This window comes from Canis lupus, chromosome 38 (genome assembly GCF_003254725.2).
Source record: "Canis lupus dingo isolate Sandy chromosome 38, ASM325472v2, whole genome shotgun sequence".
Lineage (NCBI taxonomy): Eukaryota > Metazoa > Chordata > Mammalia > Carnivora > Canidae > Canis > Canis lupus.
Genome location: NC_064280.1, coordinates 2,682,179 through 2,699,222, shown reverse-complemented (window position 1 = coordinate 2,699,222; position 17,044 = coordinate 2,682,179). Strand labels below are relative to the sequence as shown.

The following is a 17,044-nucleotide window of genomic DNA, read 5'->3' as shown; positions in this document are numbered from 1 at the left end:
TAAGTGATGAATCACTAAATTCTACTCCTGAAACCAATGCTACACTATATGTTATCTCAAATTTAAATCTTAAAAACATTATAAAATGAAAGAAAGAGAAAGAGAAGAAAGAAAGAAAGAAAGAAAGAAAGAAAGAAAGAAAGAAAGAAAGAAAGAAAGAAAGAAAGAAAGAAGAAAGAAAGAAAGAAAGAAAGAGAGAGAGAGAGAGAGGAAGGAAGGAAGGAAGGAAGGAAGGAAGGAAGGAAGGAAGGAAGGAAGGAAGGGAGAAGAAAGAAAGAAAAGAAAGAAAGAAAGAAAGAAAGAAAGAAAGAAAGAAAGAAAGAGAAAGAAAGAAAGAGAAAAAAGAAATCTGTGAAAGAGAAACTAAACCTTCAAGGGAATGAATGACATGGGGTACCCAGGTGGCTCAGTCAGTTAAGCGTCTGTCTTTGGTTCAGGTCATGATCCTGGAGTCCTGGGATCCAGCCCTGCATCCAGCTCCTGGCTCCCTCTGTTGCTCCCCCCTCATTGCTCACTCGCTCTATCTTTCAAATAAATAAATAAATAAATAAATAAATAAATAAATAAATAAATAAAATCTTTTTTAAAAAGAATAAATGACCTGTCAAATATGAAATATTTACTAAGATCTCTTGATTGCCAAGCTAAAGTCAGAGATGTCCTTCTGTCTAGGTTCAAGAAGGCTTGGGTGGAGGAATGTCCCCAGTGCCTGCGGTACTCTTGGGGGAACCCCTCCCAAGCTGGGAGCGCAGCCACTGATCCTTCTCCGTGCTAACTCCCGTGCTATGGAGGACAGAACAATGCATCGTGTGCCCACCCATGCTTCTACATTCCATATGTCTTGCTCTGCTTAGTATCTGGGTTATCTCCTTCCTGTATCAGTCAATGATGGCAGTCAGAGTCCTCTGAGACACCCTAGGGCATCACTGAAATTCTGCTCCAACCAAGCACAATCGCCAGGGTGCTTCTCCAATCAAGGCAGATTCTTACTCTTTGACCTCAATAAGTAAGATTCCCCGTGTCCACTTTCAGAATGAGGAAACTTAGAAAACTCTCCTTCTGGGAAGTCCCCCTAGTCTCGTCATGTAGCTTAATTGTTATTATTTTAACAATTAACCACAAGCTTAATTAAGGTAAAGGTAGACAGACACAGATTTGAATCCCACTTCTCTGAGCTGGTGGTCATAAGCAGCCTCCTTTGATCCCCTAATTGTCCCATTTATAGAATAGGACAATAATGCCTTCTTTGTGGGGCTTTTGGGCACACAGAAGATTCAATAAACAGATGCTTTTATTATTATGATATAATGTTGATTGAATGGATGGTATAGCAAAATGAGAAGAAAAATACCCAGAATACAAAGTTTGGGATGATAGAAGGAAACTAGTGAATCAAGAAGTTAATAGACCCTAGGGGCACCTGGGTGGCTCAGTGGTAGACGGTCTGTCTTCAGCTCAGGGCGTGATCCCAAGGTCCTGGGATTGAGTCCCACTTCAGGCTCCCTGCAGGGAGCCTGCTTCTCCCTCTGCCCATGTCTCTGCCTCTCTCTGTGTGTCTCTCATGAATAAATAAAATCTTTAAAAAAAAAAGAAGAAGATGTTAGCAGACCCAGACCTATCATGGATATTAGGACCAGCTGTCTTCACAGCTTGGTCTCCACTAGAGGAACACACCATGCCCCTGGGCCTGGATTCATCCTTAGAGGCTCAGAAACTCAGTTCCATCCAGAAATCATCTCACGGAGGCCAGTTTGGACCCACAAATTCGTGGAGGCCTGTGCATCAGACCAAACAGTCCCTGGATCCAACGGACGTGTCAGTGCACCCAGCACAATCGCTCCCTGGAGCAGGCTACATGGGAAGGCAGGTGATCAGAAGGTAGCCAGAGAGTTTAGCATCCTAATGAAGTTAGTTTTATTACCTGAAGATAAAATGACACCAGGTCTTGTTATTCAAGCTGCATGAGTCTCCACAATAGGGATATCTGACAAACAGCCAGATAGATATTCCCTTAAGACTCTGGTGTCTACCAGATAGAGCCCAGAGACACCTGAGGTGTCCTCTCTCTCTACCTTTGAGATTGACCAGCTCCCCTGCAGATCGACACCTTCCTTCTTTAGATGTGTGTATACCTTCAGCCAGTCTCCTGTCTGCGGGCTTCTCATGAATGTTCTCGTTAGAGGTTAACTCTGAGGGAGCTAGGGAGACAAGGGTATGCCAAGTCTTGGTGGAGGGGCAAGGGGTTGTTGGTGGGCGGCCTTTAGGTACGATGATCTCTGCCTTCCTCCCCTCTCATAGAGTTAAAAGGTCATAGAAAATTAGAACTGAATCTTCTGTGTTGGAAGGGAACCCTTTCATTGTACAGATTCGACTTCCGCAGAGCCACGTGGACAGTTGGGACCACGCACTCAGTTCTTTAAATCAAAATTTCCCTGTCTAGCTTCTGCCCTTTTCTGGTCCTTATTTGGAGTGGAGGGGAGAGGACCCTTCCAAGGAGACAAACATGGCAATGAAACTGTAAAAACTAGAGTGTGATGTGTCTCTAGATTCTTCCAGATGCAAAGTTCACCCCAGACTTGGAGCACAAGCCTGCGGAGAAGTAAGCAGCACATCGCTCTTGGAGCCTGCCAGCCTCTCTCTAGAGGGTTCCCTAGGGGGCCCTGGTGTGAAGCCTTCTGGCTGAATGCTTAGCTGGGTCACAGACATCTCACCAAGCTGCTTCCTGTGCCCAAAGCAATCACCAAAAAGTGATGATTGTTTATTTATAAGATTTATTTATTTATTTGAGAGAGCACTCGTGCAGGAGCAGGGGGAGGGCCAGAGGGAGAGAGAGAGGGAAAGAATCTTCAACCCGACTTCCCGCTGAGCATGGAGCCCTACTCCGGGCTCCATCCAAGGACCAGGAGAGATCAGGACCTGAGCCGAAATCAGGCACGGGCTGCCCCAGAAGTTATGATTATTTAAATAAGCATGGAGTCTGCGGCGGAAGGACAGCCAGAGCCCCATGGCCTCACCCTTCCCTGGGTCAGTCCCTCTTCTCCTGTGTTGCTGGGCCGCTTTGCTGCGTCACTTCGGTCTGTGTTTCAGGTCACAAAGCTGAATTTTTTTTTCCTCTTGATCCTGGCATAGTGGTAGATGCTCTGGAGACCATATAAACCCTTTTCTCTTCCATCCTTAGGCAATTGCCTGGTGCTGGGTCACCTCTTTCATAAGCAGTTATTGATTCATACTGTAGGTGTCACCAGCAGGCCCCTGCAATTAGTGATGGAATACATCCTCTCTGTAGGGTTCTTGCCAAAAAAAATGTTTTTCCAGAATCTCACCTTGAAAAAACAGATAACCCATATTGTGCGACTGTCTATAAGACAATGACCCAGACTCTTTAAAAAGAAAGTCAATGTTATGAAAAGCAAAATAGATTACCGACTGATGCTGTTGACAGAACTGTCTGTGATGGTGGACGTCACAGCTGGGCTGTTCCCTGGCCATCTGTGTCAACTCAGCACCTTGAAATGTGGCAGATATGACTAATGAGCTGATTTTTAAATTTATTTAATTTTAATTAATTAAAATGTAAATAACCACACAAGGCTACTGGGTCCTATAATGGACACAGCATAGTTCTACATTAAAAAAAAAAAAAAAAGATGAAAGAAATAAAACAGCCGAACACAACACATGAACTTTGCACTCTAGATCACAGGCAGGAAAAAATGAGGAAAAAATATTTCAATGGCCACAGATAAATGTAAATGTACACTGCGTATGACATTCTTGAGTTAAGGTGAATTTTCTTAGGTGTGACCACAGTATTTTGGTTTTGTAAGAAAATCTTATTATTAGGAGCTGCGTGCTGAAGTCCTTAGGGATGAAGTGTGTACTACTTACTTCCAAATGGTTCAATACACACAAAGAGAGCAGCTCTGACACAACGTTGCTAATGGAAACCCAGCTGCAGGACTTACTGGTATGCACTGTATTCCTCTTTTAACGCTTCTATGCATTTGAACATTTTCAAAATAAAAAGTGAGAAGTAAAAAGTAAAGAGGAGAGAGGCACACAGCCATAGGAAGGGTGATAGTAACAAAGCAAGGCTTATCACTTTCCCCAGCTTCCAAAATCCTGCGTTCCAAATACGTCTATGCAAATCAGTTGTGTGGCTCTCCAAATACGCTTTCCCTCCCTCTTAGGGGAAACTGGGAAACTGCAACTTACTGTCGAAGAAATACACCCCAACCCCAACAAAGGAAGTGATGCTTCTTTGACAGAAACTCTGTAATTTGGGGGATACCAGGAACTTGCTAATCTTGCCTCTTAAATCTTTGCTTCTCACACCTGTTTTGCTTTGTTTTCAATAGGAAAGAGGGTGGATGGGGAGGAGAGAGAATCTTAAGCATGTTCCTTGCCCAGTGTGGAGCCCAGCCCAGGGCCCAATCTCACAACCCTGCAATCATGACCAGAGCAGAAATCAAGAGTCTGACGCTTAACTGCTTGAGCCACCCAGGCACCCCACACTCCTCACACTTCTGATTTGGGAAACTTTGGGGAGTTCCTCTCACAGACAACAGGCCCCAAAACCAAAATTTTGAATTTGAAGTCCTTGTTTACTTGGCAACACGCTGGTTGCTTATAAGTTGGATAATTATAAATTGGTCATATATATAAGTGTCTACAGGTCAGGCTGATTGTAAATGCTACAGGAGATGCATAAGGGCTGCAGTAATAAAAAAAAATGTTCACGAATGAGTTGACACTTAAGTCAGGCCTTAACAGCATTTCTCAAAGTGGAATCTGATCTAGGAATCACGTTAGTACTAAAGAAAAAGACAGATTCCCCTGGATCAGAATCCATATTGAACAGGTGCCCCAGGTGATTCTTACACACACAGAAGTTTGAGAACTTGAAGTGAGGGAAGAGTTAGGTATGTGAAGAGAAACCTGAAGAGGTTTCTTACCTCTGAGAGGCAAGATACCCCAGGGAAAAGGTGCAAAGTCAGAAATGAAATAGGGCTTTTGGGGATCCCTGGGTGGCTCAGCGGTTTGGCGCCTGCCTTTGGCCCAGGACCTGATTGTGGAGTCCTGGGATCGAGTCCCACGTCGGGCTCCGGGCATGGAGCCTGCTTCTCCCTCTGCCTGTGTTTCTGCCTCTCTCTATCTATGTCTATCATGAATAAATAAATTATAAAAATCTTTAAAAAAAAAAAAAAGGAAATAGGGCTTTTAAAGAGTGTAAGTCACCTGATCTTGTTGAAGGGGGAAATTCTCATTTGAGATCAGATGAGATGAAGGTGGTTAGGGAGGGTGGGGCCAGTGCACAGAGGATTTTGGATACTAGCTCAGGGAGGTTGCCAAGTGTTTGGATAGTTGCTAGACAGTTGAAGGAACAAACAATGATGTTTTAAGGAAATCACCCTGACCAGCATGTAGGATGAATTGAAGATAAAAGAAACTCAAATCAGGGAGACCAATAAGCAGGTTATTGAAGATGATCCAGTTGTGAGATAATGAAAGCCTAAACCAGGAAAGGAACATTGAATATGAAGCAGAAAGTGTGGGTGAAGAAATATTTTTGAAAAAAGAATCAGAAAATGTGGTGATTGACTTTTTTAAAAGGAAGGGGCCGTAAAGTGATGTGTGTAAAAGGAAGTGTTCATAATGCTCAAGGCCTGCAATAGCAAAAAACCAAAAATAACACTAATAATGTGATTTAAACATTGGCTAAGGATTTGACGGTCAATAGGTACACAAGAATGTTCAGTGTCACTCACCATCCGGAAAATACAAATCAAAACCACAATATAATATCATTTCACATCTGTCAAGATGGCTATTATCCAAAAAAGAAAAGAAAAGAAAAAAAAAAGACAACTGTTGGATGTGGAGAAAGCAGAACCTTTGCACACTGTTAGTAGAAATGCAAAATGATGCAGCCACTCTAGAAAATAGTATGGAAGTTCCTCAAAAAACTAAAAATAGAACTATCCTATGATCCAGCAATCCCACTTCTGAGTATTTATGCAAAAGAACTGAAATCAGGATCTCGAAGAGGTATCAGCACTCCTATGCTCATTACAACTCTATTCACAAATAACCAAGATATGGAAGCAACCTAAATGTCCACCAACAGACAGATGAAGAAACGTGGTTTATGCATTTAGTCTTTTATAAAAATGGAAATTTTGCAGTAAGCAATCACATTGAATGAACCTTAAGAACATTATGCTAGGGCAGCCCCGGGTGGCTCAGTGGCTTAGCGCCGCCTTCGGCCCAGGGCCTGATCCTGAGACCCGGAATCGAGTCCTGCGTCAGGCTCCCTGCACGGAGCCTGCTTCTGCCTCTGCCTGTGTCTCTGCCTCTGTGTCTCTCATGAATAAATAAATAAAATTTTAAAAAAAGAACATTATGCTTAGTAAAATGACCAAATCACAGAAAGACAACTACTGCATTGATTCCATTTATATGATATCTAAAATAGACAAATTTAGGAGCACCTGGGCATCTGACTCTTGGTTTTGGGTCATGATCTCAGGTCGTGGGATGGAGGCCTCAGCTGGTCTCGGAGAGCTCAGCAGGGAGTCTGCTTGGGGATTCTCTCTCTCCCTCTGCCCAACCACCACCCTGTGTACGTGCACATGCACTCATGCTCTCTTTATAGATAAATACATCTTTAAAAAAATAAAAATAAAATAGACAAATTTATAGAATCAAAGAGTAGAATAATGGTTGCCAAAAAATGGGGGGAGAAAGGAATTGGGAGTTACTAATCAATGGGCCTAAGTTTCAGTTACACAGGATGAGGAAGTTCTAGAGATCTGCTATACAACATGGTACCTCTACTGCACACTTAAACATTTGTACTTTTTGTATTGCATTACACATTTAAAAATTTGTTAAGAGAGTAGATCTTGGGGAGGGCCCGAGTAGCTCAGTTGGTTAAGAATCTGCCTATGATCTTGGGGCCCTGAGACCAAACCCCATGTTGGACTCCCTGCTCAACTGGGAGTCTGTTCCTCCCTCTCCCTCTTCCCCTCCCCCAACTCATGAGCTCGCTCGCTCTCTCAAAAAATAAACAAAATCTTTTCTTAAAAAAGAGAGAGTAGGCCTTACGTTCCTGCCACAGTAAAATAAAAAGTTTTTAAATCTCAAGGTTCAAAGCCTGAGTGGAAGGAAGAAACAATGAGACTAGTGACAAAAATAGAGAACCTGAGAAAAGGAGCTGTTTCTGTGATGATGCAGTAAGAGGGAAGCTGTGAAAGGACCTCCAAGTGGAAGCACCTTCATGGCAGTTGAACATAATTGATTGGTGGTAAAAATATAATAAAGTCAAGACTAAGAGATATATGAAGCCAAGGGCAATTCACTAAAGAGGTTGAAGAATGAGGGGCACCTGGGTGGCTCAGTTGGTTGAGTGTCCAACTCTTGATTTCAGCTCAGGTCCTGATCTCAGGGTCGTGAGGTCAAGTCCCACATTGGGCCCCATGCTCAGCACAGAGTCTCCGTGAGATTCTCTCTCCCTTGTCCCCAGTCCCTCTCACTGGTGTGTGAGCTCATGAGCTCTTCCTCTCTCTCTCAAATAAATAAATAAATCTTAAGGAAAAAAAAAAGAATTTAAAGAATGATCAGCTCAGGGATCAAGAATCAAGCCTTAAAAAATAGCTCCTTTTGGGGGCGATGAGATGGAAAGATACCATAAAAGAAAAAGGTGATTATCATCAGAGATAGGAGGATGAACAAGAAAGCCATGCAAGAAATAAATGTCAAGGAGTAGTCAACTATGTCAAAGCCAATGGGAACTGAGAAGAGACCACTGGAAAGGATTCTCAGACATTTGGGATGACAGGTAGCCAGCCTGACCTCCCATACCTGGGTAACAAACATTTTGGGCTATATACCTTAGAAACCATGCTGATGTTCTTTCCTCGCAGGATATAAGTTATAGCCTCTCTATCAAGAGACCTGGCTGAGCTATGTTTCCCATGGCCTTGCTGTTTTCTCTTCTATTCCTGGCAAAAGCCCAGAAAATGGAGCCATTTTGCTTGCCATGGAACTCATGTCCCCTTGACCCTTTAAAGATGGGACAGGTCAGAAAAGCTGTAGGCTGAAAAATTTAAGTCATTGCAAACCTGTAGTTTAATGATTACTTATGAGCAACAGCAGCAAAAGATGAAGGAAGACTCCCAGTTATTCCAGTTGATTTCCAGCTCAAATAATAGACTGGGAACTGTGGAAGTGAGAATGAGGAACTATCTACTGTTTTCCACGTTTACTGCTGTGGCCAGTTATCAGATGATACTAATTGACATTTAATGGCACGAGTTTTTCTAAGGGTCAGTCTCTTGATCAAGTGTTCCTGAACCCGACTTATGCTGGGCCATGTGGCAAATAAAAGAGCTAGCTGTCATATTCATAAGATCCCGGGTTTGTCTATCTAATGAAGAAATAGCAAATGAGCTTCGCCTGGAGCATGAAGGATGAGGCCTGAGCTTCCATTAGTAAAATAATTTATAATCTATGGAATAATTTTTAATCGTAGTTTCCTAAAACCTTTAAAGACAGTGAGACATCTACCTGGGAAAGGATTTCGGCAGGTGACCTCGCGTGGAACAAATAGCCTCCGAAAGATCTTTCTATTTCAGAATTACTTGAAGCTTCAGAACCGCTGAAAGAGGGATCCCTGGGGGGCGCAGCGGTTTGGTGCCTGCCTTTGGCCCAGGGCGCGATCCTGGAGAGCTGGGATCGAATCCCATGTCAGGCTCCCTGCATGGAGCCTGCTTCTCCCTCTGCCTGTGTCTCTACGCCTCTCTCTCTCAGTCTGTGACTATGATGAATAAATAAAAAAAAAAAAAAAAAAAAAGAACCGCTGAAGGAGTTTGAAAAGCCTGGACACTTGGCGTAGACTTTTAAAAAGCAGAGTGCATAAACTACATTTCCCAGGAGGCCTCGCGGGCGAGTTTCTGCGCTCCGCCGGGTCTGCTCGCCGCGGGGTACGCTAGGAAATGTAGTGCACCGAGCCGCTCCGCACGTGATGCGCGCGGAGGAACCGGGGCCGCGCAGCCCTGGGGTCCGAGTGTGAGCCGCTCTTTCTCCTGGTGTGGTGTGTGCCGGGCGGGCAAGGCGCCCATCATCTGGCCCCTGTGAAATGAGCCGGCCCGGGGTTCGGTGTCCCGCTGGCGCCGCTCCGGGGAAGTCCCCGTGGGCGAGGCACCGCCGCGTCTGGTCCCGTTTCTCGGCAGCACGGGGCGGGGCGGGAGAAGGTGCGCGGAGCCCAGGGGCTCGGAGCTCGCGCCGGGCGCCCCACCCTGGCTGCGGCCGCGCGCGGGGAGGAAGCGCGTAGAGGTTAGAAGCACAGTTTCCCTTTCTGCTTTCCCGTCAGAGCAGCCCCAGCCGGCGGGGGGCTGCAATGCCCGACTTCGGTTGGTAGGGGCCCGGAGCCGAAGAGGTTAAAACGGGCGGCCGCCGCCTCCCCGCGAGGCCCTCCCGCCAGCCATGGGCGGCCGCGATCACCTGTTCAAAGTGCTGGTGGTGGGGGACGCCGCGGTGGGCAAGACGTCGCTCGTGCAGCGGTACTCCCAGGACAGCTTCAGCAAACACTACAAGTCCACGGTGGGAGGTGAGACGTCGCCGCTGGGCCGGGGGACCCCGGCAGGTGGGCAGCCGGGGGCTCCGCGCCCGCGGGTCGCTCCGGGTCAGGAAGCGGGGCCCGGGTCTTGCAGGCAGTGCCCGCCGGTGTGCGATGGGCGCGTTCCCCGCGGGTGTCCCCGGGCGGCTCGCCCAGCCCGCGCTGACCGCCTGCAGGGGGACGGGGCGCAGGTGTGAAGGCGAGGAGCGGGGAAGGGGGCTGAGAAAGTGCGCGATTGTTGTTTCTCCCGGCGGGGGGGGGGACGTGAACTCGGGTCTCCTCCTGCAACCTGCCCCAGCGGCCGCCGGAAAATCTCTGCGGCCAGCCCAGCACCCGCCGGGGAGGCCTGGTTAGGTGCCGGCCGGGGTTCCTGGTAGCCGGTGTAGGAAGGGAAAGGTGCTTCGTCTGGCTCTAAGGACCCCACCTTTGTTTTGGGGATACCTGAGTGGGAGAGCCCCGGAGCCACACAGCCTGATGCTCACCAAGGCTGATGAGCTGTATTTCTGTCCACGGATTGCTTGAATAAACGCAAGCTAGACATTATTCAGGGAATCAGTCCTATCTTCCCACCCCCCTTTTCTCTCAAGCTGGGGAGGGGGAAAAAGGAAGGAAGCACCAAGGAGTTCATTCATTTCTTCCTAGGGATGGCCTTGGGCTCAACTTTTTTTTTACCCCCCCTCCCCCAAAGGTAGGGATCCTTTTGTTAAGTAGAAGGGCTTTGGCTGGGAAGAGCTGATGAAAGGGGAGAGGTAATAAACATGAAGAGAACTTTAAAAAAAAAAGAAAAAGATTTTATTTATTTATTCATGAGAGACACACAGAGAGAAGCAGAGACGCAGGCAGAGGGAGAAGCAGGCTCCCTGCAGGAGCCCCATGCAGAACTCCATCTCAGGATCGTGGGATCAAGACCTGAACCAAAGGCAGACACCCAACCACTAACCACTGAGCTACCCAGACATCCCGAAGAGAACTTTTTTTTAAGGAAAAAAAAGCCCTGCATTACTGTAAATTTTGAAGATGGGTGCTGGTGTTCGGTATGGAATTAAAAAAAAAAATTAACAAGCATTAACAGGGAAGCTTGGGTGGCTCAGCAGTTGAGCATCTGCTTTGGCTCAGGGTGTGATCCTGGAGTCCCAGAATCGAGGCTGAGTCAGGTTCTCTACTTGGAGCCAGCTTCTCCTCCTTCTTCCTATGTCTCCACCTCTCTCTATGTCTCTCAGGAATAAATAAATAAAATCTTTAAAAAAAGAAAAACCAAAACAAGCATTAACAATGAAAACATCCTCCTTGAGAATATCCAGCAACATTTAGGGTTTGAAATTTCTAAGACTATTTCCCTACCATTCTGCCTCCCACTCCTAAATAATATGAGGACTCTTATTTCATGGATTGAGTTTTTAAAAGTGTTTCACTAACTAGTTTTTAGCAATTGCTCTGGTTTTCCTGTAATAAAGAATAATTAGGGATCCCTGGGTGGCGCAGCGGTTTAGCGCCTGCCTTTGGCCCAGGGCGCGATCCTGGAGACCCGGGATCGAATCCCACGTCAGGCTCCCGGTGCATGGAGCCTGCTTCTCCCTCTGCCTGTGTCTCTGCCTCTCTCTCTCTCTCTCTCTCTCTCTCTGTGACTATCATAAATAAATAAAAATTAAAAAAAAAAGAATAATTGACTCTGGCTAATTTTTTTTTCAATGTTTTTTCTAAATTACCCCTTCCTTTCATTTCTGTCACAGATATGGAAAAATGTATTTCCAGATCTGGGAAATTACTCTATTTCTGTTCCTCTCAGAAGGTTTTTTCCTCCTAGTATACTCTTTCAGACTTAACTCCTGGAGTCTCTGCATCTACAGATTTCAGCAAAACTCTCAAGCACCCTCCATGCCATGTCTTCTTCCTTGAATCCTTGGCTGTCTTCACTTTACCCTATTCCCACCCAGAATAATTCCTGCAGCCTTGTGGAGAGTAGAATTCCATCAGGGCATGTTTTTCTCATAATACATTTGGATTAGAAACCAACAGTGAAATTGAATGTGGAAGATGCAGAAGCCACCACACTTACCTCATTTCCCTTTTGCCCTATCATCCCTTCCTCTAGAAAGGAACCCCCCTAGACCCTCCAGAAACTGTTTAACCTGAGATAAGGAGTTGTTTTCCTAATTGCTCCCACCCTCCTATCCCCAGCCTTAGAGATAAGTAGTATCAAATAAATTAGTGTGTGGAGAGATGAAAAGCTGAAGACCCCTTCAGGAAGTGGTTGTAAATTGTCTGTGCCAGGGGCACCTAGCTGCCCCATTCAGAAGACCATGCAGTTCTTGATCTTGGGGTGGTGCCTTCGAGCTCCACGTTGGGGGTAGAGTACACTTAAAAAAAAAATAATAACGATGATAAAATTTTAAATGTTTATTTTATTTTTTTTTTAATTTTTTTATTTATTTATGATAGTCACAGAGAGAGAAAGAGAGAGAGGCAGAGACACAGGCAGAGGGAGAAGCAGGCTCCATGCACCGGAAGCCCGATGTGGGATTCGATCCCGGGTCTCCAGGATCGCGCCCTGGGCCAAAGGCAGGCGCCAAACCGCTGCGCCACCCAGGGATCCCAAAATTTTAAATGTTTAAAAAAGAATTGTCTATTCCACACTTAATGCGTATGCGGGGGCTCATCTCGGCCCACTGAGAGCTTAAAAATAAATAGATACATAGGATTAGAGTTATGTGTCTCTAGGGTTATAACTGCATATTTGATCTGAGCTTATTCATGGATTTATTTTTAAAGGTAAATTTTATTCAATTGTATATGTATTTTCAGTGGATTTTGCTCTGAAGGTTCTCCAGTGGTCTGACTCAGAGATGGTGCGGCTCCAGCTGTGGGATATTGCAGGTAGGCTGAGAAGATGGGATAGGAACAAGGGGAGAAATTTTGATTTGATCAGAAAAAGTGGGGTAGCAAAACCAGAAAGTTTTGTTTTGTTTTAAGATTTTATGTATTTATTTGAGAGAGAAAGAGAGTAGGAGTGGGGAGAAGGGCAGAGGGGCAGAGAGAGGCCGACTCCCCACTGGGCTCCTTACCCAGTGGGGGCTCAGTCCTGGGATCATGACCCCAGGACTGAACCCAAGACAGACACTTAGCTGACTGAGCCACCCAGAAGCCCCCAAACCAGGTTTGTTTCTGGAGCTGGAATGATTGAGTTGTTCGGAGGTAACATAAGCTGAGATGTAGAGTATGTGTTGATATTGTCTGTAGATGCTTTGCTCTGGATGAATTTAGGGCTGTTTCTCTGTGGGTGGAGTGGCTGGCAAGGTAGTAGATTGTGGAAACCATAGATGAGTGCTCTCACAGCAGAGGGAGGGTGCTTTTTTCCAGCATTTCAGTGGATCTTAGGGAAAAACAAGATCCCCAGAAAATAGAGACAATAATAGATGACTTTTACTACGTGCCAAATACTTTCCTGAGCATAGGAGATTCAATGACTCCTTAATCCTCATCACAACCTTGTGAGAAGAGCTATGGCTTTTATTCTCTCCCTATAGATAAGAAGTCTGAAGCACTGGAAGCTTCACCTACCCAAAGTCATAGAGATAATAAATGACAGAGCAGGGACTTGGACTTAGGTGGTCTGGGTGCAAAATCTGGACTCAGCCACAGTGCGTACTGCCCTCCCCCACAACAAAGATAGAAAGGGCAGGGTGTTGGAGGCGGTTCTGAGGCTGGTTCTCGGTATCACCTTCTCAAGGGCTCCTTCCTCTCTTCCCAGGGCAAGAGCGCTTCACCTCCATGACACGACTGTACTATCGGGATGCCTCGGCCTGCATTATTATGTTTGATGTTACCAACGCCACAACCTTCAGCAATAGCCAGAGATGGAAACAGGACTTGGACAGCAAGCTCACACTGCCTAATGGAGAGCCTGTGCCCTGCCTGCTCTTGGCCAACAAAGTATGTGGTCAGTCTAGGAAAATGGCCCCTGGCCTCTCTTTGGGATCAGAGAGCAAGCATATATCTAAAATGCTCTCTGATTCTGGGCCTCCATGTCCCCTTCTCAGGTTGGCAGAATCATCTCTGCCTTCTTTCAAGGGATGCTAGGACTTTTTTTGTGAAGAAGGTTGGCCAGATTTTAGACACTGGTGTTCTTAGCCATTGGTAGAAGGGGGTTTTTTTTGTTTTAATTTTTATTTTTATTTATTTTTATTTGTATTTATTAATGACAGACACAGAGAGAGAAAGAGAGAGGCAGGCTCCATGCAGGGAACCTGATGTAGGACTCGATCCCGGGTCTCCAGGATCAGGCCCTGGGCTGAAGGCGGTGCTAAACTGCTGAGCCACCCGGACTGCCCGAATTTTTATTTATTTATTTTTACATTTTTATTTATTCATGAAAGACACAGAGAGAGAGAGAGAGGCAGAGACACAGGAAGAGGGAGAAGCAGGCCCCATGCAGGGAGCCCGACGTGGGACTCTATCCTGGGTCTCCAGGACCAGGCCCTGGACTGAAGGCAGCGCTAAACCGCTGAGCCACCCGGGCTGCCCCTAATTTTTATTTTTTTTTAATTTTATTTATTTTAGAGAGAGAGAATGCCCAGTGGGGAGGGGCAGAGAGAGAGAGAGAGAGAAGCAGACTCCCTGCTGAGCAGGAAGCCTCATGCAGGGCTCCATCCCAGGACTGGGAGAGCATGACCTGAACTGAAGGCAGACACTTAAGGGACTGAGCACCCCCCTCCCCCGGCGCCCCCAGTGGAAAGGTTTTAAATCCACAAGTATCTGAGTAGTTGTGTTCCTATTCTCAGGAAGTTCATGGTGTTGCTTTCTATGTACTCTCTTTGCCAGTGTGACTTGTCCCCTTGGGCGGTAAGCAGAGACCAAGTTGACCGGTTTAGTAAAGAGAATGGTTTCACAGGTTGGACAGAAACATCAGTCAAGGAGAACAAAAATATTAATGAGGCCATGAGGTGAGTCACGCATATTGTTCTGGGGTTAGGCACACAGTTTACCCATCTTCTGCTGCCACTGCTCCCCACCAAATCCACCTTGGACCTTCTTTTCTTGTTTCTGAGCAAACCGGAACAGACCAAGCCACTGGAATGCCAGCTTCTGAAGGTCAGGGATGCCATCCTTTCTCCTGAGATAACGGGACGAAGGGGCATTTAAACCTCATGGCTTAACTGAATGGCATCTGGTGAAGACAGTCTGCCCTTTCTCCTTTTGTTCCATCCAGTTTATCAGGCTTGTTTGTTTGTTTGTTTGTTTGTTTTTTAGAGTCCTCATTGAAAAGATGATGAGCAATTCCAGAGAAGATATGTCTTTGTCCACCCAAGGGGACTATATCAATCTACAGACCAAGCCCTCCTCCAACTGGGCCTGCTGCTAATAGAATCTGGCTGGTATTCCCTCCCACTTTTAGGAGGTCTTTTCATCTCTTCCCTTCAGTTGCCCACCCAGCAATTTTACTAAGTACATGTGAACTGCCTCCTTCCAGCTGCCCAGTAAGGAGGACCCATCATTACTAAGGAAGGACCTGGGACGTGTGTGCATTTCTGCAGCTCTCACAAGTGGGCTCCTACTTGCTGCCGGCACCTGTGGCTCAGTTAGTACCTTCTTGTAAGAAAGATCATCTGATCCCTCATTTTGTGATCTGGGATTTTGTGGGAAGCGTTAGAAATCAGCACCTGTGTTTTATGAAACATAATTCCTACCTATTTTTGTGTTTTTTCTTTTTTTTCCATTTGATGTTTGTGGATATCTCCATCTGATCTGAGTTCAGATTGGAGGAAAATGAGAGCAAAGGGCATCTGCCAAATTCATCATAGGTTATTGCTTTCAGATTCTTTCTGTCTTGGACTTTGAAGTTTAAACCTCTGATTTGGAGATGCACAAGAAGTAGGGCTGGATATCCCTGGGTTTGGGGTCACAGGAGGTAACCCAGAAACCATTGTCTTTTTGAAGCTTCTGAAGTCATAATTGGCTTTCTGTTGTCTCAAGAATAGTCAAGCTTTTAAACTACCTGTTGTTTAAATGATAACATTTCTTTCCCAAAGAAAAAATTGTACTATTAGGGTTTTCTAGTATCTCCCTACCGGTGGGGTGGGAGCAGGGTTTGTGAGGTTTCTGGGTTGATGTCTTGACGCATAGTGGTGCTGGTGACATCAGTTGGCTGTGATGCCCTGAAATAGGTCTGTTCCGTGCAGCTCTGGGAGTCTGAATGGAAGAGGGAAAGGTTAACAGAACAAAATCCTGTGGGGCAACTTGCTCCTGAGCACTTTGGGTACCTAGTACTTAACAGCCATAGGAACCAAATTTTATGTACAGACCTTTGTGTGAATGGGGAGAGTAAACAGAAAATCATTAAGTAATTTAAGTGCTGAATTGGGTAGGGTTTTTAGTATTAAATCACTTCTGGACAGCTTCATTTGTTAAATTCTCACAGGATGGTGATTTTTAACCAACCCGAAGTTATGAATAGTGTTTGTGAACTCAGAGACCTAGTGTTCTTTGAAAGATACTTACTTAAATAAGTGCCCTAAGTCAGTGGTTCCCAAATCTGACTTATGAAAACCACCTGGGAAGTTTGTTAATTTTTTTTTAAATAAAATGTTTACACTTTAAGGTTTCTGGGTCCCAAACACAAACCTATGAATCAAAATTTCCAGGGGTGTAGCATGAGAATGTGTTGTTGTTTTTCAAAGCTACCCAGGTAATTTGACTAACCTGATTTGGAAAGCATTGCTAGAGAATTTGGTAATGATGCAGAGACCCAGGCATTCCCTGTGTACATGATCCCGGGCTTCCTTATGCTCTGTTTGCTCTTCCGGAGATTCTGACTTTGGAAACTACTATCCTAAGAGAATGATCACAGGCCAAATATCAGAAAGAGAATGAGAGCCAGGCCATCAGTTGTTGGTTGGCTGGTCTGTTTTTAATATCAGTTATTAACATTTGCACAATCTTTTAAGACCTTGAAGTTCTCTTTTGTATTACTCTTTTCATATAGGTTTTTATTACAATGGTTCTGAAGATAAGAGTGGGATAGCAAATTCCCTCTATGTGAAAAGAAAATTGATTTTTATTTACTGGTTTAAACCTCTTCAAAGTCACAAATAAAGGCAAAATAAGTCTCATACTCATGGTAGTAATTGGCTTTTTTTATAAAGATTTTATTAAAAAAAGATTTTATTCATGAAGTTATTGGCTTTTAATGTGAGTTTATTAAAATGCAATTTTATACAGATAATCCAAGAGTATTAGGAAATGGCGACTGTATTTTTTAAATGCCTTCTTTAAAAATGAAGGTAAATGTTATTCTATCTATTAATTTACTAGTATCGATTGCCTAATAGTCAGTACTTGATATGACATTCCAAATACTGCTTGGAAATGTGACTGTTGTGAAAATTGAATATGCTTTCTTTTCCTGTGTGCTGACTCAGGATTTACCTG

The 17,044-nt window shown here is 45.0% G+C and overlaps 2 protein-coding genes and 1 long non-coding RNA gene across 3 annotated transcripts in view; 2 read left to right on the top strand and 1 right to left on the bottom strand.

Moving 5' to 3' along the window:
• Nucleotides 1–6,398, top strand: part of SLC41A1 (solute carrier family 41 member 1) — a 32,318-nt gene extending 25,920 nt beyond the window's left edge. The window contains exon 11 of the mRNA XM_049106869.1: nucleotides 438–6,398. Coding sequence (XP_048962826.1) covers nucleotides 438–539 — 102 coding nt within the window. The 3' untranslated portion in view covers nucleotides 540–6,398. The remainder of the gene's footprint in view (nucleotides 1–437) is intronic.
• Nucleotides 2,755–8,886, bottom strand: LOC112643207 (uncharacterized). Its single transcript, XR_003125708.3, has 3 exons — nucleotides 8,569–8,886; nucleotides 3,424–3,506; nucleotides 2,755–3,323 (listed from the first exon to the last, which is right to left on the bottom strand). It is a non-coding gene; the product is annotated as an uncharacterized LOC112643207 (long non-coding RNA).
• Nucleotides 8,887–9,087: 201 nt separating this feature from the next.
• RAB29 (RAB29, member RAS oncogene family) lies at nucleotides 9,088–16,727 on the top strand. The gene is made up of 5 exons (XM_025421092.3): nucleotides 9,088–9,610; nucleotides 12,422–12,493; nucleotides 13,368–13,549; nucleotides 14,438–14,559; nucleotides 14,867–16,727. Exons 1-5 carry the CDS (start codon nucleotides 9,487–9,489, stop codon nucleotides 14,976–14,978), a joined length of 612 nt encoding a protein of 203 aa, XP_025276877.1. The 5' UTR covers nucleotides 9,088–9,486; the 3' UTR covers nucleotides 14,979–16,727.
• The last annotated feature ends 317 nt before the right edge of the window (nucleotides 16,728–17,044 follow it).